General features: G+C 41.1%; 1 protein-coding gene across 2 annotated transcripts in view; it reads right to left on the bottom strand.

Moving 5' to 3' along the window:
- The window catches only part of LOC141906408 (rho GTPase-activating protein 7-like), a 104,383-nt gene that overhangs the window by 5,118 nt on the left and 81,630 nt on the right, over window positions 1-17,635 (bottom strand). Inside the window, exons 4-11 of one of the 2 annotated variants that reach the window (XM_074795686.1) lie at window positions 13,018-13,099; window positions 5,137-5,212; window positions 3,288-4,527; window positions 2,545-2,797; window positions 1,992-2,183; window positions 989-1,347; window positions 769-899; window positions 481-684 (exon numbers count right to left, since the gene is read on the bottom strand). In XM_074795686.1, the coding sequence (XP_074651787.1) occupies window positions 481-684; window positions 769-899; window positions 989-1,347; window positions 1,992-2,183; window positions 2,545-2,797; window positions 3,288-4,527; window positions 5,137-5,212; window positions 13,018-13,099 (2,537 nt within the window). The remainder of the gene's footprint in view (window positions 1-480; window positions 685-768; window positions 900-988; window positions 1,348-1,991; window positions 2,184-2,544; window positions 2,798-3,287; window positions 4,528-5,136; window positions 5,213-13,017; window positions 13,100-17,635) is intronic. The other variant, XM_074795687.1, reaches the window with a different exon arrangement.

Genomic DNA, 17,635 nt, shown 5'->3' with positions numbered 1-17,635 from the left:
TATTCCAGAGGATTTTTTGTCACCATAAAAACCGTTACGATAATGTTTATATACATTGATACACAGTATGCATTATTTAAGGGTATCTGTATAAGTTGATGTACGTAATCAATATTGGCGTTTCAAAATAACAATTAAAATTGTGAATTCTAGCGTACCTGGTATATTTCGTAATTGAATATGTTTCATAACTCTTATTTTTTTTTGTCGAATAATCTTAATAAATATTTTTGAGAGGATGTGCACTATTGATGCTTATTATGCTATTTATTGTTGACAATATCAAGCAATATATGCTTCAATTTTCAAGGGGTCAATAAACCTTCCTAGTTAGTTTTCTAATTTAGATTTCTGATTTCCTAATCTTCCAATGCTTTAAAATCTATCCATATTATAACTGTGTTTCGACTTCACAGTATTAGGTAGTAATTTCATCGGGTGCAAATAACATCATGAAGAATTAGTTTATGAAATGCTTACCATGAAGAACTTTTTACATTCAGTGATCATTTGCGTCAGGCACTCGTGGGCGGCTTTCTGTTCGACGAGCTCTTTCTGGTCCGGGATACCGCCCGTATGTTTACGACCTCTTTTCGGGCTATTCGACGCCGAACGGTTATCCGTGTTTCGCAGAATGTTGAAGATAGACGGAGCAAAACAGACGGCAAGATTGCTTGCATTCATCTGGAACGACAGAAAAAAAAGTTCGAATAAAATGTCGAATCCATCTTCAGTTTCGTTATTTGAGACTTGGTGAATATTTTGTACCTGATTTTTCTCGGAATGCTGTGCAAGATCACTCAAAAATAGCAACAACGACTGAAGAACCTCTCGATTTTCATCGGGCATCAACATAATGGCTGACTGGCAGGCCTCAAGTCGCTGGTCGGGAGGTAGGTCTGAAATAACGATACAAAATTGTTCATTTTACTGAAATTCTTCTTAGAGCGCATAGATCGAGTTGAATTTCAGACAATATCGAACTTACACGTGTAAATGCTGATAAATATCTCCGAGAATTTGTTCGTCAGTAAACATTCCGGCAGCTCTCGGAAATATTGCTTCAAAAGATCGGCGACGTCGTACTCTTGTATCGATTCGAAGTCGATCATGTCGGGATTCGATTCGAGTTGATTGCGCAGTTTCTGTATCCGCGAGCGCACGCCCGATTTACGGAATATGCCGACCTGTTCGGGCGCTGTCCGGCGTAAATGTCGCATCGCGTACAAAATACACTGAGGCAGCGGTTGTACTGTTCGCTGCAACATGACGAGCAGCGGCACGCCGAAAACGTTCTTATCTTTGTAGTCGGGAGCGCGGAATCGCTTGATGAACTTCGGCATCGTCCTGAAATAACAAAAAAAACCAAATGCATCATTTCATGATAGAAGTGCCGCGGTATTAACACCTCAAGGATCGTCGTTATTCGTAATTTTCGTACTTATGGAAAAATTTGTCAACTTGACCCGAGGAGTGCCTCGATACGTTGACCCTCGATGAAATTAATCAGGGTAATTTTGTAGTTATGTTCTCACATGTAATCGTGGCAAATACATGGTTTACATTAGGCCAATACAAAAACAAGTGTACTCATGTGTCAAAATCAATATACCAAACAAAACATCAATGACTTCAAATGACTGTTGCCCTAGGTTTGAGCTAACCTTTCAAAAGTCTGATTTCTTAAACTAAAGCCTACTAAGAAGTACACTAATACACAAAAATGTTCGAGACAAGCGCAATTTCAGGATATCTGAATAAACTATAATTTCAAGCGCGATGATGAAATACTATTATATAGCGCCCATTTTCCCTGATTCAATGTTCAAAGGTGCTTTAAAGTAATCCAGTGAACAGGTATGTTTTTAGGAGCCGGTTTTTAGACAAATATTTTTGGGTTGAGCATTCCAAAGGGTGGGAGCAAGAAATGTGAAAGATGTCCCCCAAAGGTACTGCCATTAAGTCTATAGATTGGTGTGAATAACACTTACCAACTCCAGCCTGTTCTGTTTGACGGTGAATATTTATCCATGATGCCTGTAAGTTTAAGCAGTGCGAGCTTGCGTAAGACCATCAGCTGTCCGGCCGAATGACTCGATATTTGTAGGTTTTTGCTTCCGAGACTGGGACGATGCGACTTCTGGAAACTGTGCCAGCGAATTCTCGGCCGTCGTCGTTCGCTACTGAATAGAACCGAAAACGTTTTAGGTGGAATGTTTGTCACCGAAATAGAAAGTACCTCACCAGGTGGCGCCACTTTCCGCCCATTTACAAATCTCTTGAATTTACCCTGATTATCCCACGTGATTATACAAAATTAGTGGATCAGAGAAATTTCTAGGTTTAAAAAGTTACAATTCAATTATCTTTCATTGAATCATGTACTGATAAAGAAGCATGTAGTCAATAGCATTATCCAAATTCCATAAGTTTTTCCTGATTATTTTTGATTCTCTGAGTTTTACCGCTTTTCCAGGTAAAATGGCCAGCCCGGTTTATGACTGGGTTCGGATATTCTTCACCATAACTTTGTCAATTTCTTACCTAGGCGTTCTAGTTAGTGAAGACCCAACACCGGAATCGCGACGTTCCCTCGCACTGGACGTCGACTGTTCAGACCCGTCTTCCGGCGACAGAGGAGATTCGAGGTCGCTGACTGTTTCCGGAGCCGAGGATGTGTCGGTTGTCGAGACCACCATGTGTCGAGTGATTTGCACATCGGAGCAAGGACTTTCTACATTATCGCCTTCGAATACAGCCGATTCGTCTGTTTGATCAAAATCAAATTGAATTCCTTCTGAAAAAGACAACAAAAAGTCAACTATTCATTTGTTCGTGTAGCAAAATTGTTGCCTTGCGTCTAAAGAGGATTGATAGGTATCAACCCTTTCAGTGCATCTACACCACAGTGCAGTGTACAAATCCGTGATGGACTGTGCTAGTACACCGCATAGCAGTGCATTGATGTGAATAGTAATTGGTTTTTATCTCTATTGAAAGATGGCAACACCTGTCTAACATACACCACGGCCTAGATGCACTGAAGAGAAATGCTGGGGGAATCTCTAAAACTTTTCAAATTATCACCAGCACTTAAGGGTATCAATTAGTCAGCACTGAAAGGGTTAAAGAAAACTGTATTAGCCATTTTAGCCTTTACCAGTCATTGAAAGACGTTCACATATACGTAGGACTGCAAAACTCAATTAACATAACAAGTACTCTAAGGATAAGCGGCGATGTCTCGAGGACTGATTTGATTATTACGTAAAATCGACTCGACTAACCTTCACTTGTATGACTATGCCTAGGAGGTTTGATTTCTATTGGACTACTAGTCTTCTCAGGGGAATCTATAGAAATGCCTGGAATGGTAAATGCATCGTCGGAACTCTCCTCCGGTTTACTAGTCGTCGCTAACTCGTTGTTCAAATTCGAATCTTCGCCATCCTCGCCGCCGAAATTCGCTAGGCTGTTTATATTCTGGAATAAGTCCTCGAGCACTTTGTCGAGTTCTTTTTGCGGGTCGGGCTCGTCGGGCGTGACGTTATCGTAGAAACTGACGCGGTGCTCGCGCGGGCACTGCGAGTGCGTCGACTCCGTGCGTCGGCGCACGCGATCGAGCATCTCGTCCTTCTCGGCGGAGTCGCTGCCGAGATTAAAACTGCCCGTGCGATAGTTCAAACTGCCGCTGCCGGCCTCGATATATCCGTTGGATAGCACCTTAGGAATCCTAAACTCGCGAGACATGTCCGTGTAACCGGTGGCGCCGGCTAGGTCGCTTAAATTGCGTTTATGGCGAATTTGCGAACCGAGACTTTCGCTGTCGCTGCGACTCGGATTCAACGTATTTTCGGAGGCGGCCGCCGCGTTTAGACCGTACCTTTCGTGAACGGGTGAACAGTCTGTGTCCGAAAACGCCTTCACGCTCGAATATTGCCCTAAAGATGGAGACAGCGGCGGAGACATTTCGTCGGCCGAACAAATATCGACGCAATTTAATCGTTCGATTCGCGCTTGCATATCCTCGACATCGGTCAGCGTCGGACTGCCGATGCCCTCTTTCGATATATGCTGCTGTTTGCCGCCGTTGTTATTGTTCTTCTTGCGTTTGTTACCCTTCAAACTTTCCATGCGTTTGAAAAACGTTTTCGCGCCTTTGATCTTTTCGCTGGCCGCACGACGCAGCCGCGGACTCGTCAAGTCGTCGTCATCAGCGTCGTCGGGGTGTAGCCGCGAGCCGACGTCGAGACCGTCGCCCGGTGACAGATGCGACATCAGCGGCAACGATTTCGGCGTCAGTTTCGGACTGTCGTCGACGTGGCCGGAGCTGTCGTTGTCGGTGAGCACGCTGTCGTGACTGCTACACGAAGTAATCGGCTGCGGCTGGCTCGCGCTCGAATCGACGACCACGACGGGAATCGGCGGCGTATCTTCCAGCTCTTTACGCGACCATCGATGGTTGCTGCGTTGAAATTTCCATTTGTCGCTCAACGCGCACTGGTCCTCGTCGTCGGACTCGTCTTGCTGAAATACGTTGAAATGACGCATGATTATCGAGAACAACGCTAGTATTATCATTATACAATTAACGAAGCTGCCTTTTCCTTACTCGGCATTTATCACTTTACTCCCCAGAGATTCCAGTTAACAGGATGATGCTAATACCACTGGTGAAGTACTTATATGCTAACAGTTAATCATAGATACTTTTCTCTATTTTGATGAACTTGCAAAGCGACAATGGAGACAATTTGGCCCAGGCAAAATTGGCACGGATCAGGCATGAGTCAAGTTTGGCCCAGGCCTAATCAGAGAGTGCGTCCATACGTAAACCCCTCACTCATTACTTAAGTGAAGTGAGCCACTTCCGCGACCAGTTGCAATTTAAACATAATAATTTCACCAGTGTTAAAATTTGCCCGCAGACTTGGGGCCATTTGGCACCCGTGTGAACAGTTGTTCTAGGCGAACTTGGCACATGCCAAAGTTTGCCCGCACCAAAGATGTTTGTGTGATCGTGGCTTTAGACGATATGCAACACAAGTATCAAAACGTTGTCTTACTAAACCGAAAAATTCTAAATGACCACTACTGGCTCAAAATCAGACAACTTATAAATCAATTTCAACTTACAGTGACGTCGTTGACAGCCTTCCTGGATGACGTATCAATCTTCATAGTCGTACATCGATTCAGGGTATTCAAACGTCTGAAAATGACAATAGGATATCATTATCGATCGGCAACAGTTCAGGATCCAGTTCCAGTTATGAGTTATAGTTAACTGTGAGTTAAAATCAGTTCATTTTCGATGAGTCAAATCATTACTCACAACTGCAGAACTGGGTACAGATATTGTTCTAACTCAGGTAGTCTAATTCATGAACTATGGTTAAACCCCCTGTTTCGCTCCCGGCAGGTGTGGTGGGTCTGTAAGGGACACTCAATCGAAAAATCAAACAAAATTTACCAGCCAAATAAATAAATAATGGGGACAATCCCTATTTTAAGATCAAAAAGACAAACTTATAGACATATTTCTGTTAAGAAATTTTTCAGCTTTGCCAGGGCCGACCACGTTTTACAAGAAAGAAAATGTATCCTGTTAAATGAATAAACCTCTGCCGACAGCTACTTATATCACAACCAGAAATGCATCGTAGCAGTTAACTAATTGCGTAGATGCTATGACCTAGAGCTCATTCCGTTCGGGGAGATCGGCGCTCGCATTACCAATATACGAGATGTCTCATTTCCCCGAGAGATATCCAACACGTTCAGGAACTCCTTAAAAACATTATCAAGTCTTTAATGGCGAAAACCGATCACATCCTGAACAATAAGGAAGCACCGTACTTGACCCGCAAGGTTAACCGCAGCCGACAGAAGCCGCGCATACACTTCCTGGTTTATTCGGGTGACATATCTCAGCCCCCCAGAATGTTATACTCCTATGTTTACACGACCGTTCATAAATGTAGGGCAGCATCGGTTCCGTCGTCAGTTGATAAAATATCTGAAATTCGATTCCTGAAATATGCCTAAATATTCAGATCCGGCTGGAAAATTTTACGCAATTCTACGAATCCCGTTCCAACGACGAGAATAACTGTTTCGTTTTTCGAGAGCACGTCTCACACGTCGTCAACACTTCATCTTCCAGTTGAAATTCCTTGTCTCCATAGGCCTCTTAAAATGGGCCTCCCCTACGATAAGCCTCTTAAAACCGGCCTCCCCTACGAAGTGTGAAAATCTACTTTTCGCACCACCTTCAGATCTGAACTCAACATAAAATATTATCACATGACACTAAAGCATATCAGTAAACATTCTACGCAACTGCTTTCTTATCCGACCGATACAAGTTCCTTTCATCTACCAACAAAAAACAATAACCAGCGATGTCCAAAATATCTACGCTGAACTACTTACAAAAAGAAGAAGTCATCGTAGATTTTACAAGCTCGATTGAATCGAATGTCCCCGCCTGAAGAGGACACGACCACCATGATGAACGTGGATCGATAATAGACATTTTTCCATACGACAATTACTACTTATAAGAAATGACCGGCGATAATTTTCTTAATCGCTCGGTTCAAGTCTCGTCCAAGTTAACTTATCAAAAAGCCAAACAACTGATGTGTCACCTTAATTGACCCGATAAGTACGGCGTAATTAGTTATTCGTCAATTGCCATATCTATAATCGATAAATCGATAATTTCCATCAATAGCCGCGTTGAGGGCTAATTTCGACTAATTGCTTGTCAACTTCAAACTGTCAATCAAACAATCATGTCAGGAAATATACCTTTGGCAATCAGGTTGCGTCTCTGTACTCTTCTCTTACACTGTGGAAAGAGAAGGGGTTAACTGTCACCAAAGATAGATTTCAAAATTAAAATTGTTTGTTGACACATCCGATGTACTTTCTACGAGCCCAATTAAAAAATTAATTGAAATCTATCTACCAATCAAACATATCAAGCAGACAATCCCTATTTCAAGATAAAAAACAATAAATGTTCAACACATCTTCGTGAAATTTGCTATTTAGAGGAAGGTGGGGCTTCAGAGCTGAAAGGTGTTTTTTTATAGAAAACTCTGTCAAATCTGTGAAATGCTTATTTGTACCATATCGAGGACGGACTTCACCGCCAACAGGTCATCGTAACTCAAATATCGAAATGTCATTCAAATCAAAGCGTAAATTCAATCTTCGACGCAAGAACATGAAAAGTTTTCAACAATTGTTTTTTTTACCCGTATATATTAGCATCATTCGAAATAGAACACCGACAAAGCTTTATTTCGACGAAGAGAGTAAAAAGATTCCCGCACGAATACAAAAAAAAACCCGATTGATTACACGTCTGCCGACCGCCTCTTCTTTACCGTCTGTTCATTTCATTTCATCCCACTCACCTCTTTTTGACCGGAAAGCATCCCACAAATACAACTTCGATCATAATACTGAGCACGAACGCGGAGAATCAGCGAGCTCGCCGTCGCCGCGGAGACATGTCACAGAGTTCTCTGCGCAGCGCCGACAACCCTTCACATTTAAAGCGAATACGTCGCTAGGCAACCGAACATCCTGATCCCGCAGGAAAGCCTATGATCAACAACGTCGTCGTCGTCGTCATCGCCAGTATAGGAGCGTACAGTACATAACCTGTTGATGAGCATGGCGGCAAAGATGGCAAACGGTTAACCATCCTTATAACAGACGACATAGGCCAAATACGTAGATAATCACCATTATTCTCGATGCCCTTTTATATATATATTCATTATTACTCTATTCAGCCATTACAACGTTTAATACATTCGTGTTGCGCGGCATATCGTTTTGTAGAAGAATTTCAACAAAATCGTCATCGCATGAATAGTTTGTATCTTAAAATTGATTAAATCCGGTATCGTAACTTATATTGCTATTGCCTTTGTAGATTTTAGGTTTTATACGTTGATGTGTTATTAACGATTAAGCTTTCATGAATTATTTTGAAAGAGTCAGGTTGCATCCATGCTGTTAGGTTTATGGTATATATACACCTATATTCATATATCAACATATGCCTTTACAGAGGGGGGGGCAATCCGGGAAGTTTGAATAAGGGGGTCCAAAAAATCCGAGATCTACACATATTTGGAACATGAACACAAGCGCTGTAGACAAAAAGTCCTTAAGGGGTTAGGGGCAGCCAGGAAAATTTTCAAAACAGCTTCTTTTGAAGCAAATTGTTTCTTGAAGCGTTGTTATCTTTAGGGGGATGCGACATTCACAAAAGTATACGTCTCGCTCGGGGGTTTAGTCGCTTTAACCAGAACTTTTAGGAAAAATAGCAACCGGAAGATGCACTCTCAGGCGATATACATACGTACATACGTATATGGTGACTTTATTTTCAAGTCGTTCGTATTGCTAAACAAATAGATATATAAGGGATAGTATTTTTCTTGATATTTCGAAGAAATGTGGACCGTTCAAGCCTATCGCTTCCTCCTTGGCTACGGGGCCGGTTATCATCAAAACGATATCATCGAATTCGACTTCGGGAAGCCGATGAAGTCTAATGAGAAGCTTTGATTGATGGATATGTTTCTTCGATGTAAGCGAATACCGGCGGCGTCTCGCGCGCGCCGCCGACATGTTGGGTACACAGAGATTTTCTACGATTTCGCCGCGTTTCGCCAAAGCCGATCTCTCGTGATCCCGAATCGAACGACTGCCAGACGACGACGTCGCGACATCGAAAACAAAAACAGCTTGTTTATGACGCGGTTCGCCCGATGAGTTCGGTCTCGTTTTACCCCCCCCCCTCCCCCCCCCCCCGGTCGAGGTCGGACAGGTTTTATTAGTTTCAGTTCGAAATCAGGCGTTAGCGAACTATCCGAACTAATCAGAAAATAATACCGAATGTCGATAGAACTTTTTTGATACCTGATCACGTCTAGACCGACGGGAACGCTCGTTTAATGAGGATACTGCGAGACCAGTTATCCCACCAGATGGCGTGACGAGCACTCTTACCTAGTCAAAATTACTTCATTTTCGATGAACTTTGAACAGAATTTTAATGAACTTTGGACTGAATTTTTATGCCCAAATCCGAACATATCACAGCACCCACCGAACATATACACTTTAAATTCATTTTTCTACTCATATATCATTCCAGTTTTCAGTTTGATAATTGATTCATCCAAGAAAAACGATTCGTTGATTCTGGAAAAAATGACTTTGAAATCACCATCGAAGAGGCATTATATATAAAATCCAAAAAACCAAGTATTAACAAACAACTTTCCACACATGGTGTCTCATTTTTACTGAACGTATTTTGATATGTTTATAATCCATTTGTACTTTGTAAACTAGGCCACTTCACGCCTGCATGATATTCTCTGTAATTAGTAACAGTATACTATACATAGTTTGTATCTTGTCATGTCATTTCTTGAAAAGGACTCGAAGAGATGAGTCGAAATCGATCGAAACGTTTGAACATGTAAATAAACTCATTATCATCATGAAGATTGTGATAGTTGCGTTCTTATAATTATTTCTTCAGTAAAATCTCATTGTCATTGATATATGAAGGGAAATGTTCGAATAAATCAGTAATCCACAGTCAGACTCTCAGTAACATCTTAGATATTTCTGTATGCATCAACCAAAAGAAATCAGTATTTCTCGTTATAGAGTAGTACCGAATACTGAAAATCAGGAACAGTTGCCAACTGTTGCCTATTGTGATAGGTGGACTCGGATCTACTAGAATGGACGATACAAAGCTCGTGACAGTCGGTCGTCAGCAGTCAGCGGAAAGCCAGTCACCGATACAACGTTGATCTTAAACCCCGGCTTTACTTACAATTTGATTGATTAAATCTAATTAAAACTCTCGTTATAAACCGAAATGAATACATCGGACGAGGGACGTGAAATACTGTCAGCCTTCAAATACCCGGTACCTACGTGTGAAGTTATTTTCTATTTCTGTCGCGTTCATTTCAATGCATCTTTACATACAAAATACATCAGACCACACCCATCGGGAATGACGAGATAAAAAAAGACGATTCTATATTTATACTTGGCATCAATTGCGCAATATAACCGCGACATAGAGCGTACCTACATGTTAACTAAAAAACTACTCTTATGGATAACATATACGGTAAGTAGATGCTGGAACAATATTCAATAAGTACTCTCAAGTTTAAAAATTGAATAAGTACTGAAGCCTCAAGTTTGAAAATTAATGGCAGAAAAGACGTGGACACGTGAGAATGGGCAATCCAGCGTCTTACACTTAAAAAGAGCATCACTGCCCTAACTGTGGTGACACTTATATAGGACAAACTCTGACCTCATGGGCCCCATAGAGACAATTTGGATAGGTTCGGATAGGTTTGGATCAGACCAGATTCAAATTTGGCCCGCGCCTAATTAGAGAGCGCGTTCACACATAAACCACTCACTCATACTTAACAATGCTTATGCAATGTGAGTCACTTCCAAAACCAGTTTATAGGTAATAATTTGACCGGTGATAAAATGTAGCATGACCTGGACTGACGTTATTGTTCGACGAAATTTGTCACCCGTTTAAATGGCTAACTTGGGCCAAAAATACTTGTGCGATCGCGGCAATGGACTCAATTACGAAGGGCTCCTGGTTAGTCTAAAGCTATATAGCATGAACAATGACTCCTTTGCGAATAAAAAATTCTAGTGCTCCTTCCACTTTCTTTTTTATAGCTTTCCAAAACTGTCATTCCCTTGATGACGATCGAGAATAGAAATGAATGATAAAAAAACCTGATGAAGACGATGACGAAATTTCTCGGAATTTCGTCGTCAACATGTTGTCATGTTTTCATTTCATGAGATGATCAAAGCCAGGGATATTTTTCTCGCGCAACCTCAGTGGTAGCCGGGAATTATGCCGCGCATCCAATTTACGCCGTCCGGACCTCCGTTTCTATTTGGCAGTTCGATTCGTCGTCCATCTCATAATTAATAATCAGCGATCTGTCGCCCCCGCCGGCGACGTATTGTTATCGATATGAAAATGCGTGGCATACGAGGAATAATCGTGATTACTGGAAAAACGTGATCGATACTCGTGCCGAGAACAGCTACACGATATTTTTCCGAGAATCGAGTAAAATTAGCGGGAAAAAGCGTTTTTCATGGGAACTAAATTTTCCTATCCGAAATACCATTATTTATACATTTACTTTGAAGTCCATTGTGTTGTAATTTGCGGTCGTTGGAAATTGCGGTTGTCATCCCCTATGCCGGGTACGGCCAAGAATTAACAATTGTTCCACCGGCAAACGTTTAGCCAACTTATGACGACTAAAATACAACCTACACAGGGTGACCACAATCCAGCCACTTCCTAATTCCCTGGGGCCGGTTTTATAGACTGGTATTATCTTTAACCCTGGGATTAACTAAATCGAAAAAGATATGAGATAGCCCCGGGTTAAAGTTAAGACCAGTCTATCAAACCAGGTCCTGGGTTTTACTCGGGTGTTCCCGTTAAAAATATGAACTTTTCCCGTGTTGTAATGAACATCGGTAGGAAAGACCAGAGAGTTGTTATCCAGCAAATATTTTGACTTTCAGCCGATCTATTTCTATAGGAATTTGATAAAATTTAGATTTTACAGTCGTAATGTTGATGAAAGAGATTGGGAACGTAATTAGGGAAAGAAACACAATTCGCGGGAAAATACGTGTTCTGTTTTTCAGAGATTTATCAAATTTCATTGAATTCCTGTATAACCCCCACCCTCTGAGAGAAAACAGTTCCCAGTTTTTCAGAATCTTGGTCACCCTATTCTACAAACTCTCTACCTCACGAGAAAAATTTATTTTTGCTAGAATACGGTATAGGGTTTCGAGAAATCGAAAACCGAACATGATATACCACGCAAATCCATTCACAACATCTTGCCCTTTCATGCTATTCATCGAGTTATCTTTTCTCCGGCTGCTAGTCAGCATGTCAACATCGGCGTCGGGATTGTTCGGTAATCGGTCAACGGATTCGTCACGGGAGAGCCACGATTTTTACGGTTAAATTAATTCCTATATTTACAATGCCGGAAAACCCACACGAGATATCCGGTCGATTACCGTCGAGATATCTGGACATTATAACACGAACGAAAAAAAAAGAGGCGGCAATCCTAAAATTGGGATGGGACGTACGTAAACAGAAATCATGTTTACGATGATCGATGTCCCTGGATAGATACAGGAAAAAAGGCTGTCATTGAAAAAAATCTGTTATTTTGTCGCGACGCAACACGAGACAACGGAAATCTTCACTTCTTTACTAAGACATGTTCCTTTCCAGATTCGCGAAAATTACCTTACCTAGGGATCTTATTTCTAAAAACCGAGAAATACGCCTTTTCCTTCGATTTCTTGGACCTAGATTATATCTCATCTTTGATCCGACTTCAGGTATGAACATGTGGCTCGGTAATGTAAGTCAAGCACCCGACTTGTTTTTGGCTTTACGTCGCTTGGATCTAGGTTTTCCCAAGACTAACCCCCTTGGATTATTCATTTAACCTCACGACGGGACGGCCTTTGAAGTGTTGCCCGCACACTGAAAGCAACCAGCAGGACTCGAACCCACTTGTCACTCAGCACTGACAGCGGATACAACTGCATCACGCCTTATCTCACTGAGCTTAAAGCCAGGGTGCAGGTTGACCTTGCGATTGTCACGTTGCGTCGAAAGTGGGGGCGTAAGTCGGTTGCGACGCGATTGTCAGTGACTGTGTGCGACTAGTTACTGCCAGTCGCAAGACCGCGTAGGTTGGTTGCGACGGTCGCGGTCGCAGTGAGTCGCGTCGCAGTGAATCGCAAGCCCTCGCAAGGCTGACCTATGCCCGGCAATGAACTCCTTTTTATTCATGATCAAATGATCAGCTAGATGGACAAACGTGTGTTTTGCAACTGCTCCACGAACCTTACCTGAATAATGACTGTAGCTGGTCTCGGTCGAGAAAATCATGGTCTTTTTCAACAACGCCCAACTCTATGGGAAACTGTTGATCTGCAATGAAAATGGTTCATTCGTTAATGCAGTTTAGTTTATACTGATTTAAAAACCCTGAATACATTTACGAGTATCAACAAATCTGACGCTTTACTAGGAAAGGGAAACCACCGCACAGGCGACTTCCTATAATGATAATTATGTTTACGCTTTTAGTTTCAAATGCATTCATGACAAAATAAATTGCCCATGGGCAAAGTGTGGTTTACCTTGAAAGCTAGAGGTTGTTTGGAGTAAGGGCATTGCTTGAAAAAATCTTTTTAATTCGTGACTTCAAAGTTCTAGAAGTTTATATTGTATTTTATCTTTCTTAAAGAATTATTTTGTAGTCAAATAAGACCAAAGATAAACATTTGTTTATGGTCTACGTCCAAAATTTCGTAGGGTACAGATAGACGCGGCATTGGAAACTATTTTATATTTAAAAAAAATAATTTCACAATATGAAAAAATATTCAAATAAAATTCAAATGATGTCACATATCAGAGGGTGGCTGAATATTGAGTCTTGGAAACGAAACCTCTTCCAATCAGGTGCGGATCCAGACTATCGCACATGCAGCACGTGCGGTAGTCGCAGTTTTCAAATGCCCTTGAAAAATTTATGTTTCGGGAAAAAAGTAAATAAAAGGGCACACAATTTGTGCGTCATAAAAAATAATTGCCTTTCTGTACAAGGCCTAAAGCGAAATGTGGATGAAATAAATTGCCCAAAATCATAAAAGGCAATCTAAGGCATTTTTTACTCAAAAGGGCACTATTCTAAAAAATAAATTATTGTCGCTCTATAAATTTAATCGAGAAATGGCAAATTTTGACCAAATACCTAAAAAAGGCTAAAAGCGAATTGAATGTGAAGACACATTTAGTGGCATGATACGATTGCGCTCAAACTCAAACTCGCTCGCTGGGCATTAATACTGGCCCTTTTCAGTTGGTGCCCTTTTTCACTGTGCTGTAGTCACTGTATGGCCCTGGATCGGCGCCTGCCAATGTATGGCCGCGGAAGCTAAAACACCGGGGCGTAGTATTAGATCGTTTTGAATCCTGGAATTTACCGCTACAATATTCAGACCTCGACCTATACCTATAGTTTGCTGCTTAGTATTTTCAGGTCACAAGAAATTACAATTTCTTACAACTTCTATCAAACAGAAAACACAGCGCTCATCTTCTGCTATGACGATTATTAAGCCTGTTATCATACAAAACGTGCACGCGCCAAGCAGCGTTACAGCATCTCCATATAGTAGTCTGTATGAGCGTGTGTTTGTGTGTGCAACAGTCTAATGTTTAGCACTCCCGTCCCGCGCACGTGGAGGCCTTGTGTAGTGAACGCTCGCTTCACTTCAATCTCAATCAATGGGTATTAAAACGAAACAATACCTATGGCGATATGTGAAATAATTATATTCTCACCAGCAATGAGCATTTAAAATTCGCACTTAGTCCAATGAAACGTTCGCCATAAATGGCTTCCCCATAATTATTTTAGTAGGGCCGGAATTCCCCGTGTATCCCAAAAACAGCCAATCACATTCGCTCGTAGAGACGACGCCCCCCAATCGAGGTCATTGCAATTTTATACGCAAGAGCTAAGAATTTTCCCGCCAAAAACAGTTTTTCGTCGAATTTAAACAGAGTTGACCATGTCATCGACGGAGGTTCGTCATGTCTTCAATCGCATCGATTATACGTCGTTTAACCCGAGAACCAATGCAAAAAATGCTCACATAAAAAAACGTACCGCGATTTTACATGAATTGGCTCAATGCCAACCTCATACTGCTGACAAAGGTAAACCAAAAAATGTAAAATAATAGTAGACATAGCAACACAATATAGTCGATCAAGTTTTGGGTGGTAGAGTAGAGGAAGATTGAGAGCCGAGTCCAGATAATGACAAGATGGAGTAGATTTTGAGAAATATTCAATACTAGCACAAAAAAACTGTCTCTGCCGGGTTGGGTGATGTGGAGACGTAAACACATTAGCGTTACTTGTCAATAATATTAATGATAGATCATGTTCCTTAACAGAGGAACAACCTCAATTCACTAATTTCTCACAGAACTATCTTCCACATCGAAGCAATATGGCTGATGCGCCACGTTTTTATTTCATTTAGTTAAGATTTTCTCATACTAAATCTAATGCCTCCTTGTAATCATTCATATCTAAACTATGCTAAAACCTTCCGAACATAATTTAGAACGAAAGAATCATCGCATCAACATGAAACACCCCACACAATAACCATAAAAAGTCCTCGAAAAAATCTCCAAACAATCTATATAGTTATCTAGATTGAGCAGTGAATTGCAACAATCCGAATGCGCTAGACGTTTTCGTCAACTGCGTACGAGGATTACGCGGATTACCGAACACTCCGACTAGCGAACGTGTATTCCAGTAGCAGTCGATATAATCGATGGTTTATATACCAAATTACATGTCATTCACATCTCTCCGCATCCGATAGAGGAGTACGCAGGGGGTACATGACTCCGAGCACGTCTCCTCAACATGACCTTGACCTCGAATGCGAACGTCCATCGATGTCGCGCGTACATTTCAGATATACTGTCAGATTTTTGTAGAAAAGAAGTATCTACATGTCAGAAATCCCGCAATGTAATAGTAGTGAATCAATATGAGGATTTTTTTATATGCGACACTTGTTAGAATGCTATGAAAATGCAAACGCAATTACGTCAATGTATATACATTTTGTACGGAAGCGATAAAGGGCCTCGAGTTGTCCCGTTCCAACTCGACAAGTCGCCATATTTATGTCGATATATCGCGTCAAGTCGACATAAACATGTCGACATATCGTGACGTTTTGATGACATAATTCGTTTTCTCGACCATTTTCCTTACGACAAGTCGACATATTCATGACGACTTGAAACTCAGTCGTCATATCACTGGCACCCTCATCTTTCATGTCGACCTGTCTTCATTCATGAATTTTGTCGTGAAAACGTCGTATTCATGACGACTTGATGCGATATGTTCACATAAATATGGCGACTTGTTGAGTTGGAAAACTGGAGCTTGTTTTGAGCGAGGGCATTGCTTACGAAAAATCTTTTTAATTCTTGAGTTCAAAGTTCTATTTTATCTTGTATTTTTTCAATGAATTAATTTGTAGTAAAATAAACTGCCTATCGCTAACAAAGGTAAACCAAAAATCCGGAGCACTTCAGTTTTGGCTGTTCAAGATGCGGAGTGGATTGAAATACTTTCCGAAGCAGCTCTTTGGCAAGCTCAGTGGCTCGGTACGGGATTTCTAATCAGTAAGGTAATAAAGAATCGGGCGAGCTGGTATTTACTGAAAACAGATGGTTGTGTGTAAGTAGCACTTGAGATCACTGGGATTTGAAGATTTTTAACTCTGACTAAATTTATGTCGTTTACTCATAGCTGAGGTATGCTTCGCGCATGTGTTCAGGTGCACAAACACGCACAGTATAAAATATGTAGTATAAAATAAACTTTGAGAGCTAACTCTTTGAGAAAAAAACTTTGCGAGCAATTATTCGTGGGGTTAAATATCTGGCGTAGTTTTCAAAAGCTCAACGAATTACTGGGTGCCATAACAATAATATTGTTTCCGGGCTATCGGTTATCAGTTCGCAATGGAGTTCCAAGATTCAAGTTATGTTTGAATACAGTATTACCGAAAACTAAAAGCTAACAATGAATACAGCCAAAAAAGTAAATTTTTGAATTAACTCAGTAAAAGTTCATGGTAAAGGCAAAAGAACTCATTACAGAAATCACAATTTTTCTGTCGTTATTCATAAGATTTGACGAGAGAAAGCACGCCATATGTTCAATATCTATTTGCCGCTGAAATTTCCATAGAAATAGTGGCCACAATTTCCTATTCTGAACATCCGCAATGCGCTACAAAGGAGCCCCAGTCGAATGAACCTATTCCCCTGGCTTTTCCTTTTAGTTCGATACAAGTAATTAACCGATAGCGGCTTATGGATTTAACCACCGAATAAATATGCCATACTAGTCCTATATATACTGGGAGTACTCCAAGCTGGTACCATGATTCATACACAACGTGAATATTCAATGGGGCGGCTGACGGAACCTACTGCGGCAGTCGATGCTCCATCCTCTCGCAATCGACGACAGCGTCATTGTGTCGTCATTGTGTCAGCCGGTGTTTCATTTAAATCGTTAACTCATTTCAAATGAAATCTAATCAGCATTTATCTATGGGGGGGGGGGGGTATATCAATTATTCATAGATCAATTCAACTGAAGCAATGGACTATATGAAATATAACACATTTCCTAATGAGTAATTCAATTAAATTCAGGATCGGGGTCAAAAGGGCGCTGCCGGAATGTTCCCTTTTTAATAATCTGCTCTGAAAGTATTTTGTAAGACCCTCAGATCTAGTTAAATACTGATAATATTTCAAACATTTTTTATTAACCGGGGCCCGGTTATATAGGTATTACAGGTTTTATAGGTTTTACTGGTATTACCTTAAACCCGCGGGC

The sequence above is a fragment of the Tubulanus polymorphus genome, chromosome 5, assembly GCF_964204645.1.
Source record: "Tubulanus polymorphus chromosome 5, tnTubPoly1.2, whole genome shotgun sequence".
NCBI lineage: Eukaryota > Metazoa > Nemertea > Palaeonemertea > Tubulaniformes > Tubulanidae > Tubulanus > Tubulanus polymorphus.
This window is presented reverse-complemented; position numbering and strand designations above follow the sequence as displayed.